Raw genomic sequence first — 13797 nt, 5'->3', positions numbered from 1 at the left:
TCAAAAAAATTTCCCATCCAGTACCCCCTCGTTCGTGGCTACAATAATATAAAATACTGTTCGTTTGACTAGTACACTAAACAGGGAGTAGAATGAAATTAGCTCAGAGGCGTCCACACCACCGTATGTTCTCGGATGACGAGTACAACACCTAGCCTGACTGGGTGCGTCATTCTTATGAACTGTGTGGTGCCGTGGACTAGAGCGTCATGTGTCTTTCGCTCACCATGAGGCGGGCCAAAGCAGCATGGGTTCGACTCCTTGGCTAGTTCAGTGTTGTTATTGATCAATGCCACTTGTTCGTGGGTACAATAGTCTCTCTCTCTCTCTCTCTCTCTCTCTCTCTCTCTCTCTCTCGCTCTCTCTCTCTCTCTCTCTCTCTCTCTCTCTCTCTCTCTCTCTCTCTCTCTCTCTCTCTCTCTCTCTCTCTCTCTGACTTTCACTGACTGTGTCAGTGAAGATTTAGGTCACGTGAGTGAGACCTTCTCATGGCTAGTCTACCCAGTAAATAATTTAACATCACATGTGTGCAGGTGCAATTTTCTCATGGTAAGTACAGTAGCCTAACACTTCCTACCAGACCTAAACAAAATAACCTTCACCCAAGTACCTTACCTCCTGCAGGTGCCACCATAGTGAAGGCCACACTGGACTTGGACGTGGACCTGGCCTCTCACCTGGAGCACCTCAGCACACAGAGGTACCCTAATGAGAAACATAACGATGGAAGACTTAACGCTCAGACTTACATTAAGGAAAGGTTCATCAATTATGGTCTCAAAGTTTTTGAGCACAAGTTCAACACTACAGTCGCCCTCGATCCCCTTGGTGTACAAAACGTATATGAAACTGTAAGTTCACTAATTCCTAATAAACTGTAGTTACCTGAGTGTAACTATTATGAAGTTTGAAAAGAAAGATCTTGTTAGAGTTAGGTCTCTCGCTCACCAGACAGTCTCTTCTGATATATCTTGTTTCTCTTTCACCAGGTGATAGAAAATAAAACAGGTTAAAGTCAGTATGTTAGCATGATTTTAAGAGCCAGAGGATACCAGGTAAAGATAACATGTGGGTGAGTAAGACACTTGTACAACAGCTGGGTATCTTTACTGCTGAAGCGTTGTACCTATACAATAGGCTTCTTTAGTCTAATACAGAGGCAGCAGGTGTAATAATGAGGATGAAGTAATCAGAAATAGTATCTGAGGTGGTCTGTCCCTCAGCCTGGAGAAGAGTTCAGCTCCATGGAACAATATATCGTTCCAAACCATGAAATAATATATCGTTTCAGACCATGGAACAATATATCGTTCCAAACCATGAAATAATATATCGTTTCAGACCATGGAACAATATATCGTACCAGACCATGGAACAATATATCGTACCAGACCATGGAACAATATATCGTACCAGGCCATGGAACAATATATCGTACCAGACCATGGAACAATATATCGTACCAGGCCATGGAACAATATATCGTTCCAGACCATGGAACAATATATCGTTCCAGACCATGGAACAATATATCGCTCCAGATCGTGGAACAATATATCGTTCCAGACCTTGAAACAATATATCGTACCAGACCATGGAACAATATATCGTTCCAGACCTTGAAACAATATATCGTACCAGACCATGGAACAATATATCGTTCCAGACCATGAAACAATACATCGTTCCAGACCATGGAACTGAACTCATCACTAGGCTGAGTGACTAACCCCCTCAAATGCTATTTCTGTTTACATCATCTTCATTTCACTACAACACCTGCTGCCTCTGTATCTGACTGAAAAAGCCTACTGTGTAGGCGAAAAGTCTCATCAACAAAGATACCCAACTGTTGCACATGTGTCTCACTTACCAAGTTGACGGTATTTTATGTCATCTCAGAGGATAAAATAAACCAAATTACATCTATCCAACCAACTTCCACAGTCTTCGTAAATCATCAAAGTTCATATTATTGCTTTTCTCTATCTCATATTTACAAGTAGAGATTTCTCACATTCTGCATTCAAGGATTTTCCTTCATATATATATATATATATATATATATATATATATATATATATATATATATATATATATATATATATATATATATATATATATATATATATATATATATATATATATATATATATATATTTTAATTATTTTAATGATCTGCATTGTTAACAAAATATCCAGCTAAAGGAAATTTTGGTAAAGATTACTCTGGGCAGCAGAAAAATACCAAAATATAAGACAGGTATGCACACTATCCTCACTTCTCTGTTTACAAATTATTTCCTATTTCAAATTCCCACAAATACAAAAATAACTTCATAAGCTGTTCATTTGCAAAAAAAAAAAAAAAATAAACATTAGTGCCTCCTCACCATTCAAAACTAGTCAGAATATATTTTGGAAAATCTACATAATAATATCTCTCAAGGATTAAACTTATATCAAACTTTCCCTGAATATTCTTCCAGTTTATGGTATATACATACTTTAAAATATTAATTTAGATACAGCGCTCACATATTACTTCTATAATTCAACAGTCATCTCATCCACCTTTGTTTACATATAATTATTGATTAGATTTATTCCAATTCATCTTGTAGATACCTATATAATATTATACATAAAGCCAAATATATCACCATAAACACTAGCTTGCGTGGTTGTGTTCCAAGACCTGCGTGGTAGAGCTCCAAGACCTGCTTGGTACTGTTCCAAGACCTGCGTGGTAGTGTTAAAAGACCTGCGTGGTTGTGTTCCAAGACCTGCGTGGTACTGTTCCAAGACCTGCGTGGTAGTGTTAAAAGATCTGCGTGGTTGTGTTCCAAGACCTGCGTGGTAGAGCTCCAAGACCTGTGTGGTAGTGTTAAAAGACCTGCGTGGTTGTGTTCCAAGACCTGCGTGGTTGTGTTCCAAGACCTGCGTGGTAGTATTAAAAGACCAGCGTGGTTGTGTTCCAAGACCTGCGTGGTAGTGTTCCAAGACCTGCGTGGTAGTGTTCCAAGACCTGCGTGGTTGTGTTCCAAGACCTGCGTGGTTGTGTTCCAAGATCTGCGTGGTAGTGTTAAAAGACCTGCGTGGTTGTGTTCCAAAACCTGATTGGTAGTGTTAAAAGACCTGCGTGGTTGTGTTCCAAGACCTGCGTGGTAGTGTTAAAAGACCTGCGTGGTTGTGTTCCAAGACCTACGTGGTAGTGTTAAAAGACCAGCGTGGTAGTGTTCCAAGACCTGCGTGGTAGTGTTCCAAGACCTGCGTGGTAGTGTTAAAAGACCTGCGTGGTTGTGTTCCAAGACCTGCATGGTAGTGTTAAAAGACCTGCGTGGTAGTGTTCCAAGACATGCGTGGTAGTGTTCGAAGACCTGCGTGGTAGTGTTCGAAGACCTGCGTGGTACTGTTCCAAGACCTGCGTGGTTGTGTTCCAAGACCTGCGTGATAGTGTTCCAAGACCTGCGTGGTAGTGTTACAAGACCTGCGTGGTAGTGTTCCAAGACCTGCGTGGGAGTGTTCCAAGACCTGCGTGGTAGTGTTCCAAGACCTGCGTGGTAGTGTTCCAAGACCTGCATGGTAGTGTTCCAAGACCTGCGTGGTACTGTTCCAAGACCTGCGTGGTACTGTTCCAAGACCTGCGTGGTACTGTTAAAAGACCTGCGTGGTTGTGTTCCAAGACCTGCGTGGTAGTGTTAAAAGACCTGCGTGGTAGTGCTCCAAGACCTTCGTGGAAGTGTTAAAAGACCTGCGAGGTATTGTTCCAAGACCTTCGTGGTATTGTTCCAAGACCTGCGTGGTAGTGTTCCAAGACCTGCGTGGTAGTGTTCCAAGACCTGCGTGGTACTGTTCCAAGACCTGCGTGGTACTGTTCCAAGACCTGCGTGGTAGTGTTCCAAGACCTGCGTGGTACTGTTCCAAGACCTGCGTGGTACTGTTCCAAGAAATGCGTGGTACTGTTCCAAGACCTGCGTGGTGGTGTTCCAAGAACTGCGTGGTAGTGTTCCAAGACCTGCGTGGTACTGTTCCAAGACCTGCGTGGTACTGTTCCAAGACCTGCGTGGTACTGTTCCAAGATCTGCGTGGTAGTGTTCCAAGACCTGCGTAGTACTGTTCCAAGACCTGCGTGGTACTGTTCCAAGACATGCGTGGTACTGGTCCAAGACCTGCGTGGTACTGTTCCAAGACCTGCGTGGTACTGTTCCAAGACCTGCGTGTTACTGTTCCAAGACCTGCGTGGTAGTGCTCCAAGACCTGCGTAGTAGTGTTCCAAGACCTGTGTGGTACTGTTCTAAGACCTGCGTGGTACTGTTCCAAGACCTGCGTGGTACTGCTCCAAGACCTGCGTGGTAGTGTTCCAAGACCTGCGTGGTAGTGTTACAAGATCTGCGTGGCAGTGTTCCAAGACCTGCGTGATAGTGTTCCAAGACCTGCGTGGTAGTGTTCCAAGACCTGCGTGGTACTGTTCCAAGACCTGCGTGGTACTGTTCCAAGACCTGCGTGGTACTGTTAAAAGACCTGCGTGGTTGTGTTCCAAGAACTGCGTGGCAGTGTTCCAAGACCTGCGTGGTAGTGTTCCAAGACCTGCGTGGTAGTGTTCCAAGACCTGCGTGGTAGTGTTCCAAGACCTGCGTGGTAGTGTTCCAAGACCTGCGTGGTAGTGTTAAAAGACCTGCGTGGTAGTGTTCCAAGACCTGCGTGGTAGTGTTCCAAGACCTGCGTGGTAGTGTTACAAGACCTGCGTGGTAGTGTTCCAAGACCTGCGTGGCAGTGTTCCAAGACCTGCGTGGCAGTGTTCCAAGACCTGCGTTGTAGTGTTCCAAGACCTGCGTGGTAGTGTTATAAGACCTGCGTGGTAGTGTTCCAGGACTTGCGTGGTTGTGTTCCAAGACCTGCGTGGTTGTGTTCCAAGACCTGCGTGGTTGTGTTCCAAGACCTGCGTGGTAGTGTTCCAAGGCCTGCGTGGTAGTGTTCCAGGGCCTGCGTGGCAGTGTTCCAAGACCTGCGTGGTAGTGTTCCAAGACCTGCGTGGCAGTCTTCTAAGACCTGCATGGCAGTCTTCCAAGACCTGCGTGGCAGTCTTCCAAGACCTGCGTGGCAGTCTTCCAAGACCTGCACTGCAGTCTTCCAAGACCTGTGTGGCAGTCTTCCAAGACCTGCACTGCAGTCTTCCAAGTCCTGCGTGGCAGTCTTCCTAGATCTGCACTGCAGTCTTCCAAGACCTTCGTGGCAGTCTTCCGAGATCTACGTGGCAGTCTTCCAAGACCTGCGCGGCAGTCTTCCGAGACCTGCACAGTAGTCTTCCAAGACCTGCATGGCAATCTTCCAAGACCTGCGTGGCAGTCTTCCAAGACCTGCATGGCAGTCTTCCAAGACCTGCGTGGCAGTCTTCCAAGACCTGCATGGCAGTCTTCCAAGACCTGCATGGCAGTCTTCCAAGACCTGCATGGCAGTCTTCCAAGACCTGCGTGGCAGTCTTCTAAGACCTGCATGGCAGTCTTCCAAGACCTGCGTGGCAGTCTTGAAAGACCTGCATTGCAGCCTTCCAAGACCTGCGTGGCAGTCTTCCAAGACCTTCATGGCAGTCTTCCAAGACCTGCATGGCAGTCTTCCAAGACCTGCGTGGCAGTCTTCCAAGACCTGCATGGCAGTCTTCCAAGACCTGCATGCCAGTCTTCCAAGACCTGCGTGGCAGTCTTCCAAGACCTGCATGGCAGTCTTCCAAGACCTGCATGGCAGTCTTCCAAGACCTGCATGGCAGTCTTCCAAGACCTGCATGGCAGTCTTCCAAGACCTGCATGGCAGTCTTCCAAGACATGCATGGCAGTCTTCCAAGACCTGCATGGCAGTCTTCCAAGACCTGCATGGCAGTCTTCCAAGACCTGCATGGCAGTCTTCCAAGACCTGCATGGCAGTCTTCCAAGACCTGCATGGCAGTCTTCCAAGACCTGCATGGCAGTCTTCCAAGACCTGCATGGCAGTCTTCCAAGACCTGCATGGCAGTCTTCCAAGACCTGCATGGCAGTCTTCCAAGACCTGCATGGCAGTCTTCCAAGACCTGCATGGCAGTCTTCCAAGACCTGCATGGCAGTCTTCCAAGACCTGCATGGCAGTCTTCCAAGACCTGCATGGCAGTCTTCCAAGACCTGCATGGCAGTCTTCCAAGACCTGCATGGCAGTCTTCCAAGACCTGCATGGCAGTCTTCCAAGACCTGCATGGCAGTCTTCCAAGACCTGCGTGGCAGTCTTCCAAGACCTGCATGGCAGTCTTCCAAGACCTGCATGCCAGTCTTCCAAGACCTGCATGGCAGTCTTCCAAGACCTGCATGCCAGTCTTCCAAGACCTGCATGGCAGTCTTCCAAGACCTGCATGGCAGTCTTCCAAGACCTGCATGCCAGTCTTCCAAGACCTGCATGCCAGTCTTCCAAGACCTGCGTGGCAGTCTTCCAAGACCTGCATGGCAGTCTTCCAAGACCTGCGTGGCAGTGTTCCAAGACCTGCGTGGCAGTTTTCCAAGACCTGCATGGCAGTCTTCCAAGACCTGCATGGCAGTCTTCCAAGACCTGCATGGCAGTCTTCCAAGACCTGCATGCCAGTCTTCCAAGACCTGCGTGGCAGTCTTCCAAGACCTGCGGTCCAGTCTTCCAAGACCTGCATGCCAGTCTTCCAAGACCTGCGTGGCAGTCTTCCAAGACCTGCATGGCAGTCTTCCAAGACCTGCATGCCAGTCTTCCAAGACCTGCATGCCAGTCTTCCAAGACCTGCGTGGCAGTCTTCCAAGACCTGCATGGCAGTCTTCCAAGACCTGAGTGGCAGTCTTCCAAGACCTGCGTTGCAGTCTTCCAAGACCTGCATGGCAGTCTTCCAAGACCTGCGTGGCAGTCTTCCAAGACCTGCATGCCAGTCTTCCAAGACCTGCGTGGCAGTCTTCCAAGACCTGCATGGCAGTCTTCCAAGACCTGCATGCCAGTCTTCCAAGACCTGCGTGGCAGTCTTCCAAGACCTGCGTGGCAGTCTTCCAAGACCTGCATGCCAGTCTTCCAAGACCTGCATGGCAGTCTTCCAAGACCTGCATGGCAGTCTTCCAAGACCTGCATGGCAGTCTTCCAAGACCTGCATGCCAGTCTTCCAAGACCTGCGTGGCAGTCTTCCAAGACCTGCGTGGCAGTCTTCCAAGACCTGCATGCCAGTCTTCCAAGACCTGTATGGCAGTCTTCCAAGACCTGCGTGGCAGTCTTCCAAGACCTGCATGGCAGTCTTCCAAGACCTGCATGGCAGTCTTCCAAGACCTGCATGGCAGTCTTCCAAGACCTGCATGGCAGTCTTCCAAGACCTGCATGGCAGTCTTCCAAGACCTGCATGGCAGTCTTCCAAGACCTGCATGGCAGTCTTCCAAGACCTGCATGGCAGTCTTCCAAGACCTGCATGGCAGTCTTCCAAGACCTGCATGGCAGTCTTCCAAGACCTGCTACCTGTTCATAAACACCATGACATATAATGAGTCAAAGATAATTATATATAGTATAATTAGATGTTGTTTTGATTAGAATCAATGTAGGATTGAAGAATTTAATAATTTTTTACGTCATTTTTAATTTTCTACAATTTACAGTTATTTCAGGAATGAACTGTAAAAAAGACGACTTTTACATTACTGATTTACCCCAGGTAGACAATAATTAACTAAACAATTATGGCGTGTTGGATCAGGTTGAAGGTGTTAACATCATCGGGGTGGCAGAAGCCGTCAGCAACAAGCCGGGCGCGGTGCTTCTGGTCGGTGCTGACTACGATACGAATGGCATAGACGATCCCATGTTCACTAATGGTGCTGGAGTGGCAGCCATGCTGGAGGTAGCCAGGCTCTTCATGCACAACACTCGCTGGACCGGCCTCTATTGGCAGAACTTCACCACTATTTTCGTGGCCTTTGATCTCAACACTAGAGAACATCAGGTGAGGCACAGACAACGTAGAGGAATGACGAGTCTTAATATACCTTTACTATTTAATAGTTTTTATCATCTCTTGAAATTTTCGACATAAGATTTTTACCAGTTCCATTTATTAACAATGTGTAGGTCTTTTAAGTTTAATAATTTACTCATCCTGGTAGTTTTCCAATTATAGGCAAATTCTGTGAAGAGTTTCGGAAACCAAATCTGCGATCTAATTTTTCTGAGTTGACCATCTAAATTCTGATTTTTATTTAGACATGGGTTATATTTTGCTACCGAAGTGACTAGTGTATTGTGCACCATATATCCATCCTATGGACGGTAGTGTAAGAATATTTGGACACATAAAAAGCCTAGGAACTAGGCCCCAAAAAGGGTAACAGGAGTACATCTGGATTTATATCTACAGTTCACTTATCTTTTACAAGCCAATTTAGGAGATATATTAAGCAAATTTAGGAAATTTGCTTAATATATTTGCTATCTTATTTTCACTAATAAGATATCTTGACATGTAACATAAGTTATTACACTATCTCTATATTCCTCAATAAGTTGACAATTAAGCACATAATGGTGAAGATAGTTACTATAGGCCTGGCCACATACTTTGCATCTGGTTTGATCATCATATGTGTGTCTCCCAAACTGAAAGAAGTACTTGTAACCAATCCTAAGCCTGGCCACTACTACATCAGTAAGTACTTGTAACCAATCCTAAGCCTGGCCACTACTACATCAGTAAGTACTTGTAACCAAGCCTAAGCCTGGCCACAACAACATCAGTCAGTACTTGTAACCAAGCCCAAGCCTGGCCACAACAACATCAGTCAGTACTTGTAACCAAGCCTAAGCCTGGCCACTACCACATCAGTCAAGTCTGCAAGTTGCTCCACAAACATACTTATCTATATTCATGTTATCATAGTTGGTTATAGATCTACTCAGGCTTCTAAATGCATTCCTATAACAAAATTACTATAACATATAATTCTATATCCTATAACATATAATTCTACTAACATTAATACAATGAGCATGTTGTAGACATATGGTTCAGAGAACCGACAAGTTGATAAATTAGACACATGTGCAACCCCTAATCTTCACCATTCTCCTTTGTACGGACTAATGAAGCCACTGAGTGGCGAAACGTTTCTTCAATAAAGGTACCCAAGTGTTGAACATGTATCTAATTCATCAATGAGCATGTTGTTTGAGTGAGTCAAGAGCCTTCAGTGATGACATAGAATCATCTCAGAGTCATAAGTTAACTTTAGCGCCATTAGGATGGCAAACAATTCAATTTGCAGAGTAGACGCCCAGTTGTTAATTCTTAAGCCTAATTCAACAAAGTTGCTATATTTCTTAGCTAGGGAGGTGGCAACAAGAGCAGATGCAGCCCTGCCAGAAGACTTGTGATAACTTATTACTACCAGTTAGGAGAGAAATTTCATCTTGTGTAGTTGCTTTAACAAGTGATTTAAGGAAGGGATTACTAGCAATGAGCTTCTTGGGAGGGACTTACAGGTATGTGATATTAAATGAACACAAATTCCATGGAGGAGTGAAATGCTCTTGTTGTCTACAGTAATACAGTTTATGCAGGTTATAAAACTTAACGCAATTGCACGCTTTCACAATCCATTTAGATCTGTGTGTATTTACTTCTAGACACTTAGTAAAATTCATAGTGACAGTGTCTGGTTCATTTCTTAACATTCTAATACCGAGTACAGTGTTAATGTCAATAATCCTACCACTGATACTTAAAATACCAAGCTCCTTCCTCATATTAACTCCAAGGGTTGGAGAGAACTTTCCCTAGCTAATATCAACATAGGAGCAACATAATAAGTTAAGAACCTAACATAGGCTATGTACATCATTCTCACGATTCTCACATTAGCACCATAGTTGGGGTTGTAGCCAGCAACATTAGCGCCATAGTTGGGGTTGTAGCCAGCAACATTAGCACCATAGTTGGGGTTGCAGCCAGCAACATTAGCACCATAGTTGGGGTTGTAGCCAGCAACATTAGCACCATAGTTGGGGTTGTAGCCAGCAACATTAGCACCATAGTTGGGGTTGTAGCCAGCAACATTAGCACCATAGTTGAGGTTGTAGCCAGCAACATTAGCACCACAGTTGGGGTTGTAGCCAGCAACATTAGCACCATAGTTGGGGTTGTAGCCAGCAACATTAGCACCATAGTTGGGGTTGTAGCCAGCAACATTAGCACCATAGTTGGGGTTGTAGCCAGCAACATTAGCACCATAGTTGGGGTTGTAGCCAGCAACATTAGCACCATAGTTAGGGTTGTAGCCAGCAACATTAGCACCATAGTTGGGGTTGTAGCCAGCAACATTAGCACCATAGTTGGGGTTGTAGCCAGCAACATTAGCACCATAGTTGGGGTTGTAGCCAGCAACATTAGCACCATAGTTGGGGTTGTAGCCAGCAACATTAGCCCCATAGTTGGGGTTGTAGCCAGCAACATTAGCACCATAGTTGGAGTTGTAGCCAGCAACATTAGCACCATAGTTGGGGTTGTAGCCAGCAACATTAGCACCATAGTTGAGGTTGTAGCCAGCAACATTAGCACCATTGTTGGGGTTGTAGCCAGCAACATTAGCACCATAGTTGGGGTTGTAGCCAGCAACATTAGCACCATAGTTGGGGTTGTAGCCAGCAACATTAGCACCATAGTTGGGGTTGTAGCCAGCAACATTAGCACCATAGTTAGGGTTGTAGCCAGCAACATTAGCACCATAGTTGGGGTTGTAGCCAGCAACATTAGCACCATAGTTGGGGTTGTAGCCAGCAACATTAGCACCATTGTTGGGGTTGTAGCCAGCAACATTAGCACCATAGTTGGGGTTGTAGCCAGCAACATTAGCACCATAGTTGGGGTTGTAGCCAGCAACATTAGCACCATAGTTGGGGTTGTAGCCAGCAACATTAGCACCATAGTTAGGGTTGTAGCCAGCAACATTAGCACCATAGTTGGGGTTGTAGCCAGCAACATTAGCACCATAGTTGGGGTTGTAGCCAGCAACATTAGCACCATAGTTGGGGTTGTAGCCAGCAACATTAGCACCATAGTTGGGGTTGTAGCCAGCAACATTAGCACCATAGTTGAGGTTGTAGCCAGCAACATTAGCACCATTGTTGGGGTTGTAGCCAGCAACATTAGCACCATAGTTGGGGTTGTAGCCAGCAACATTAGCACCATAGTTGGGGTTGCAGCCAGCAACATTAGCACCATAGTTGGGGTTGTAGCCAGCAACATTAGCACCATAGTTGGGGTTGTACCCAGCAACATTAGCACCATAGTTGGGGTTGTAGCCAGCAACAGCTTTGAGAACATTTAACCTATCTTTGCATTTCTTGTTTAGTTGTGGTATAGTGGATTTGTTAAAGGGTACATCTACACCAAGATATCTGTAAGTTTTAACGTAGCTAATGTTTTCACCCTGCAAATAGATGGGTGGAGGATGTCGTTTGTTTGTCATTGTCTTTGTTTTAAATGAAGATATGATGAGGCCTAATCAATAATAAATTGCTTGAACTTCTATAAGAATGGTACTCATCTTCTTATGCCCTGTTGTATGGATCATCATGTCATCAGCATAGCTTATAGCTATATGTTTAGGTGAGGCAGGTAGAGCATTTAGGAGAGCATTAATCAGATCATTAAATAACATGGGACTAAGAACTCCTCCCTGCGGTGTACCTAGGGACTTTTCTTTAGACTCGCTTCTCAAGCCTTGATAGAGGACAGATGATACTCTTATTTGACAGGTATCCTATTATCCAGCAGAGTAAGCTACCACCAATATTCATTTTTGGTTAGTTCATGTAGTATAACGGTTCTGTTCGCAATATCAAATGCAGATTTTAGATCAAGAAAAGCGGTAAAACCAGTGGAGGTGTGTGCAGTGAGAAAGGTGGAAATACAGTTCTGCACACTTTTACCTTACATGAACCCAGAGAGGTAGGGGGAAAGTTGGTGTCTGATTCTGTAGTACAGTCTGTTAAGGAGATCGGTCTAAATGTATCAGGCTGTTGGGGCTTAGGGATAGGCACAATGAGACTATTAGTCCAGGAAGTAGGAAGAACGCCCTTAGTGTAACTGAGATTATACAGTGCCAACAAAGTGTTATCAGGCACGTGCCTTAGAGTTCTGAGAATATCATAGGTTATACCATCCTCTCCAGGAGCAGTTGATCGACCTTTAGTTAATGCATTATCTAATTCATACTCGGTAAAGAGTCAATCACTCTCATCAATATTTTGGCTCATAAAATTAACAAATTTCAACATTTCTTCAGAAGTACTCTCTAAATTTTTTCTAATATGAGATGGAAGGTTTTCATGCCTGGATGTTTTGGACCAGTCATTTATGAGGTCATTTGCTTTTTCAAGAGGAAAGGGATGAACAACATTGCCAGTCTTTTTCCTGGTCATTTTATTTATACCTTTCCAAGCCAAACTTAAAGGGGTGGACCTATTTAACCCACTTACAAATTGTTCCCATTCCTGTTGCCTAAGTTCTTGTTTTCTGTTCTTTACATTTGTTAGTGCAGCTTGGAACGTTCTGAGCAGGTCTGGGGTTTTACATTCACGGATGCTCTGCCAACCCTCCCAGCTGCTGCATGTGTTAAATTGCGTAGTTGTAGATCATTATAATATTTGCAATGGTATATGTTGCCATTAATGGTGGAAAATTTATGTCTTCTTTTTTCTGTTCAATTGATCTGTGAGCAAATTCCCAATAGTGGAACTAAATCATCATTTAATTTTTTGTGTGTCATTGGGCTCGTAATTTCTATACCATTGATCCAAGTGATTAATAAAGCTATCTCTGTGGTCTGGGGTAAGAACAAGATTTTTCCTTCTGTATTTTGCTCTTTGACTGCTGGAGATATGATCAAAATTGACAGTTGTGAGTCTTGGGAAGTGATCAGATAGAAGATCAACTATGACAGTCATGAATCATATATGATATATTAAATCCCAGGCACAGATCTAGTGTGCCACCATTTATGAGTAGACTCAGTAGTGCCCACGATTCCAATATTATCAAGCTCATTTAGAAATTTGATTAATTTAGTTCCATTGGTGTTTGTTATAGACCCACAAATATTGTTGTCTGCCATTAAAGTCTTGCTGACGCATATTATAACACCATGATACTGCACGCTGACAAGACTCTGCAGAGCAAGAAGTGAATGTTGCAACTTCTTTCTAACATACATCACACATCAGATGGTTGACCTTAATATATATACTACATATCCGGGTTGTTGGAGGTACTGCAGCTTGTAGTTTACATTCCTGCAAACAGATGATATCAGTGTGCAAATCAAAATGGTATACAATACCGACAGGTTGGTAAGTAAGACACATGGGGCAACAGATTCGTATCTTGATTCAAGATGCCTTACTGATGCATATGTGTCTTACTGTTGCATAAATGTGGCTTATTTGCAATCGTATCATTACGGTTTCGTGAGTCATGGCAACCGCTTCCTGGTGGTAGCAATCTTACATAAAAAAATGTAATCAATCCATTGTTGCAAGTTATTAAAATCTCTTGTTCATAAGATGGTCAGACAGGTTACAGTGTGTCAACACTGAACACCAAATATCATTGTTTCAGCCTTTTTATTTTCAAAATCTTCTTCTCAAAGCATTTCTCGCCATTTTGCTTGCAAGCTCCAAGACAATGTTTGAAGCCAAGACAATGTTTGATGCCAAGACAATGTTTGAGGCCAAGACAATGTTTGATGCCAAGACAATGTTTGATGCCAAGACAATGTTTGATGC

At 44.2% G+C, this 13797-nt stretch overlaps 1 protein-coding gene across 1 annotated transcript in view; it reads left to right on the top strand.

Moving 5' to 3' along the window:
- The window catches only part of LOC128693379 (uncharacterized), an 82114-nt gene that overhangs the window by 18427 nt on the left and 49890 nt on the right, over positions 1–13797 (top strand). Inside the window, exons 2-3 of the mRNA XM_070086870.1 lie at positions 625–851; positions 7718–7963. Coding sequence (XP_069942971.1) covers positions 625–851; positions 7718–7963 — 473 coding nt within the window. The remainder of the gene's footprint in view (positions 1–624; positions 852–7717; positions 7964–13797) is intronic.

This window comes from Cherax quadricarinatus, chromosome 20, assembly GCF_038502225.1.
Source record: "Cherax quadricarinatus isolate ZL_2023a chromosome 20, ASM3850222v1, whole genome shotgun sequence".
In the NCBI taxonomy this organism is placed as follows: domain Eukaryota; kingdom Metazoa; phylum Arthropoda; class Malacostraca; order Decapoda; family Parastacidae; genus Cherax; species Cherax quadricarinatus.
Note: the sequence above shows the minus strand (reverse complement) of the source record. Positions and strands in the feature narration are given on the sequence as shown.